This window comes from Pterocles gutturalis, unplaced genomic scaffold (assembly GCF_000699245.1).
Source record: "Pterocles gutturalis isolate BGI_N339 unplaced genomic scaffold, ASM69924v1 scaffold882, whole genome shotgun sequence".
Lineage (NCBI taxonomy): Eukaryota > Metazoa > Chordata > Aves > Pterocliformes > Pteroclidae > Pterocles > Pterocles gutturalis.
In genome coordinates, this window is record NW_010112289.1 from 1 (window position 1) to 3927 (window position 3927).

At 59.9% G+C, this 3927-nt stretch overlaps 1 protein-coding gene across 1 annotated transcript in view; it reads right to left on the reverse strand.

Moving 5' to 3' along the window:
* Positions 1–6: 6 nt before the first annotated feature.
* The window catches only part of STK36 (serine/threonine kinase 36), a gene marked incomplete at its 3' end in the record, with an annotated part of 12162 nt that continues 8241 nt past the window's right edge, over positions 7–3927 (reverse strand). Inside the window, 10 exon segments of the mRNA XM_010073962.1 lie at positions 7–15; positions 108–854; positions 1149–1308; positions 1516–1663; positions 2068–2239; positions 2684–2758; positions 2905–3015; positions 3175–3238; positions 3560–3654; positions 3868–3927. The exon segment at positions 3868–3927 is cut by the window's right edge and continues 18 nt beyond it. Coding sequence (XP_010072264.1) covers positions 7–15; positions 108–854; positions 1149–1308; positions 1516–1663; positions 2068–2239; positions 2684–2758; positions 2905–3015; positions 3175–3238; positions 3560–3654; positions 3868–3927 — 1641 coding nt within the window.

Genomic DNA, 3927 nt, shown 5'->3' on the forward strand with positions numbered 1-3927 from the left:
GAGGGACAGCAGGACCTGCGGAGCAAAGAGAGGGACAGGAGTCACCCACCAGCCTGGCCCCCTGGCCCCACAGCACCATCAGGTCCCACAGAGGAGCGGAGGACTACCTGCTGTACCCGGGGGTGCCGGCTGAGGGCCCGCAGCGCGACAAGGGCTCCCTCCCGCACGCTGTCCCAAGGGTCCCTGCAGGCCACCTCCAGCAGAACGTGAGGGGCCCTGCTCTTGATCAGCAGGTCGCCCAGCTCCGCTGAGTGCCGGCCCAGGTTGCCCAGGGCCGAGGCAGCATTGCAGCGTGTCCTGGCCTGTGCATCACTCAACAGCTGTGTCAGCCTGGGCACAGCCCTTCCCAGGGTCCCGGCCAGGGAGGACTCGTGGTAGGCAGCATTGCCCACTGCGAAGCTGGCTGCCTTGCGCACACTCTCCTCCTGGTCCGCCAGGCACTCCAGCAGGCTCTCCAGCAAGCCAGGCTGGCTCTGCAGCTCCTGGGGAAAGCCGTGGCCGTGTCGGAGCAGGTTGCCCAGCAGGTTGCAGGTTTTGGCCCGTATCAGGTGTTCCTGGTGGCCGAGCAGGCGGGTCAGGGGCTGGTCATCCACATCTGAGCCACTCAGGATCTTCTGGAGAAAGGGCAGGTGCTCCGGACAGGCCCGGGCCACGTGTGTCAAGAGAGACAGGAGGTCAGTTGTGAGCGTGAGGCTGTCTGAAAACAAGGCAGACGTCAAGAAGGCAAGGATGTGCTCTGATGGGGTTGCTGCCCTCACCATTTGGTCTATGACCTGCTCATCAGACACAACAAGGTGGCACAAAAGGCTTATAGGGAGCTTGGTGTCCAAGAATGGCAGATGGCAAGAGCAAACCTAAGGAGAAAGGAGAGACAGCAACACTGAGTGCACTGTCCTCGGGAGCGCCCACAGACCAGCTGAGGCCTGACCCATGCCAGGGTAAGCAGCAGCTGAAGGCTGCCAGCAGGTCAGTGCAGAGCTCAGCTGCCAGCCAAGCTGCTCTGAGAGCTGCATGGCGCCCAAGTGACATCCCTGTGCAGACAGAAACCACCAGCATGGTGTGAAGTGGTGCCACACATTGCAGGCTGCAATGTGAGGAGGCGTCTCCACAGTATGGGTTGGAAGAGAAGCACAGGGCCAAGAGGGTACCTGCAGCAGCTGGGCAGGGATCTGGGCATCTCTCACAGCCTCCGTGACCAATGCTAAGGTGTCTCCATCCACATCCAAGGCAAAAGGGAAGCAGAGGAGCTGGCAGGTCTGGATCACCACAGCTGGGACAAGCTCAGGGTCCCCGTCCTCTCCTGCTTGCCTGAATGTGTTAGAGAGAGAGGGCTTAATATAGAAGTGATCAGAAAAACACCAGGGCAAGAGGCAGAGAGCATTCCCCACACCAGGCACTAAGGAGAGCTGTGCCCTGCAAGCACCAGGTCAGGAACCTCTCTGCTCTCTGTGTGCTCATGTCCAAGCCCCGTCCAGCAGCTGAGCTCTGCCCACTTCAGCCCTCCTCACAACTCACGTCTGTGCCAGGCATGCCAGGAAGCCAGGGGACAGCAGCTTCTTCAGTGTCACCATGAGGACACCGTGGGACTGGGTGAGCTGAAGCAGGCACTGGTGGGACTCACGAGTGAAGACAAAGAGGGCCAGGCTGAGGAAGACCAGGATGCCTGCGTGGGGAACAGCACAGCTAGGGAAAGCTAAAAATTCTCCTCTCTTCTGTCTGCCTGTACTACCTCAAGGCTGCTGCAGGGTTGCTTCTGTGCTTCCCTGCCCAAGATCACACCAATCTCCACCCATGGTGATAACATCTGCCCCGGTGAATGTTCCCCTGCAGCAGAGAGACCCTTTCTTGTTCCTCTGCAGCCAGCTCAGCTGAGCTGCTGCCGACTGGGCACAGCATGGGCCAGCGCAGCCCTCTCTCCCCGGAGGACAACAGCAATCCTCATGAAAAGTCCCCTGATCCCCTCTGGCCTCAAGGACCAGATGCTGATTGGGACAGATGTCGGCAAGTCTGAGTGCAGGATGTGGAGCAGGGTCCAGAGCAGATGCCTCGCTGTCCTGCAGCTCCTACCTTGAGGGGAGAGGAGGTTCCAGTCCGGCTCTGCCACAGGGTGGCCTGCCCCTGCAGTGTCTCCCTCCAGCACTGCCCTGTCACTGCCCACACGAAGCACTGCAGCAACACAATGCCACACCACGCTCCACAGCTCTGAGGCAGCAAAGCCCTGCTCCATGGCCACATCCTCCTAAAGATGGGGAGAGAGGTGTTGGAGGACATCCTGGTCCCCGATGTGGAGGGCATCCTGGTCCCCAATGGCTCCCCAGGGTTCTGGTCTGCATCCATCCTGGCCCTGGAGAGGTCAGGGCCAGACAGACATGGCCCAGGAGAAGGAGAGGGGGCCAGGCAGTTGGCTGTGCTTGCTGATGGTAGCAGTCCCCAGGCTTATCTGCCCTCTCTTGCTCTGATGTACCCCTGAATCACCCCTCCCTGCCCACCACTCTCCCACCAACCCTCCAGAGCTCCACAGACAACCCAGGGACGTTAGGTGACTTTCATGCTCACCTCAGCTCAGCCAAAGCTGCCCAGTTCCCTGGTTTGCCTCAGCCTCCATTACCGAGCCACATTTGGGCCTTTTTGCCCCTCCACCTTTTGGGAGTGACCAGGCAAGGGAAGATAGGCAGGCTGGTACCTTGGCAAGAAGCTTCAGCAGAAAGAAAAAGATTCCATCATAGAGACCAGTACCCATTGGTGGGGGGAGCTGCAGCTGTAAGAGAGTAGGGGACAGGCTGGAGCTAGATGCTGGGTCTGAGGGCAGCAGCACCACACCTGCACCCTTCTGAGCCCATCTTTGCACACCTCCACAGTGAGGTGGCACCATGGCTTCCCTGCTCCTCTGTTCCCATCCCGTACCTCAGCAGGTGCTCTCAGTGCATTTGTCACCACTGGTATGATCTCTTCTCCCCCAAGCTCCAAGGCCACCTCATGCTGACTGAGCTGTGTCAGGAGGAATGCTGCAGCACCCTGTGGGAGCAGAGAGATTTCAGCTCCTTTGGGACTTGCCCATCTGCCTACTCAATGCTGACTCTTCATCCCTCAGTCCAGGACAGGGACAACCAGGCAATGGGACACGGAGGTGTGCAGGGCTCTCGGTGGTGGCTCTGGCAGTGTGGGCAGACTTACCACAAGGGAGACAACGGGAGACTGGGTGATGAGATCCATGGCCAGGGTAACCAGCTCCTTAAGCCTGAAACACAGGGACCAGGGGAGAGATGCTGTGTTCCCCCAGCTTCACATCCCACAGAGCAGCAGCATCCAAATACACCCAGGGCTGGGAAGCAGCCACCTTGCAGGAGAAGCGAGCCCTGGTTCACAGCACCTCCCTGTCCACACTGGGTCCTCACCACATCCCCAGCACCCACCCACACTGCGCAGGACTCTGCTGGTGTGTCCAGATTGGGGGGGATCAGTGGGAGCAGGGTCCCAGCTCTGGGCAGGCTGCAGGGCAGAAGGCTGTTCAGGGCAGGGCACATTCCTCTCCCAGCCATGAGTGAAAGTGGGTGCTTACCTGGGAGGGGAGGCCTGAAGCTGCAGAGTGAGCAGGGCCAGCAGGTACAGACAGGCCTGGCAGGCTGGCCTCTGGGCTGCCTCCGCCATGGGGACCTGCCAAAGGAGCAGGAGTCACAGGGGGACAGCAAGGCTGGGAGGGGAGGAAAGAATATTTCTGGGCCCTGGAAGAGAACTGCACTCTCCAGATTAAGCTCCCCCAAACTCTTCTCCCCACATGTCTCCCAGCTTGGTCTGAGCAGCACTTAGAGGAATGTGTCCTGCTTGCGCACACCCCTACCCCAAGGCTGAGGCTGCAGCCAGTCCTACCTTGCCCTTCAAGAGCTGCATGAGGGAACCCCACAGTTGCTGGCTCCTTTCCAGGTGCTG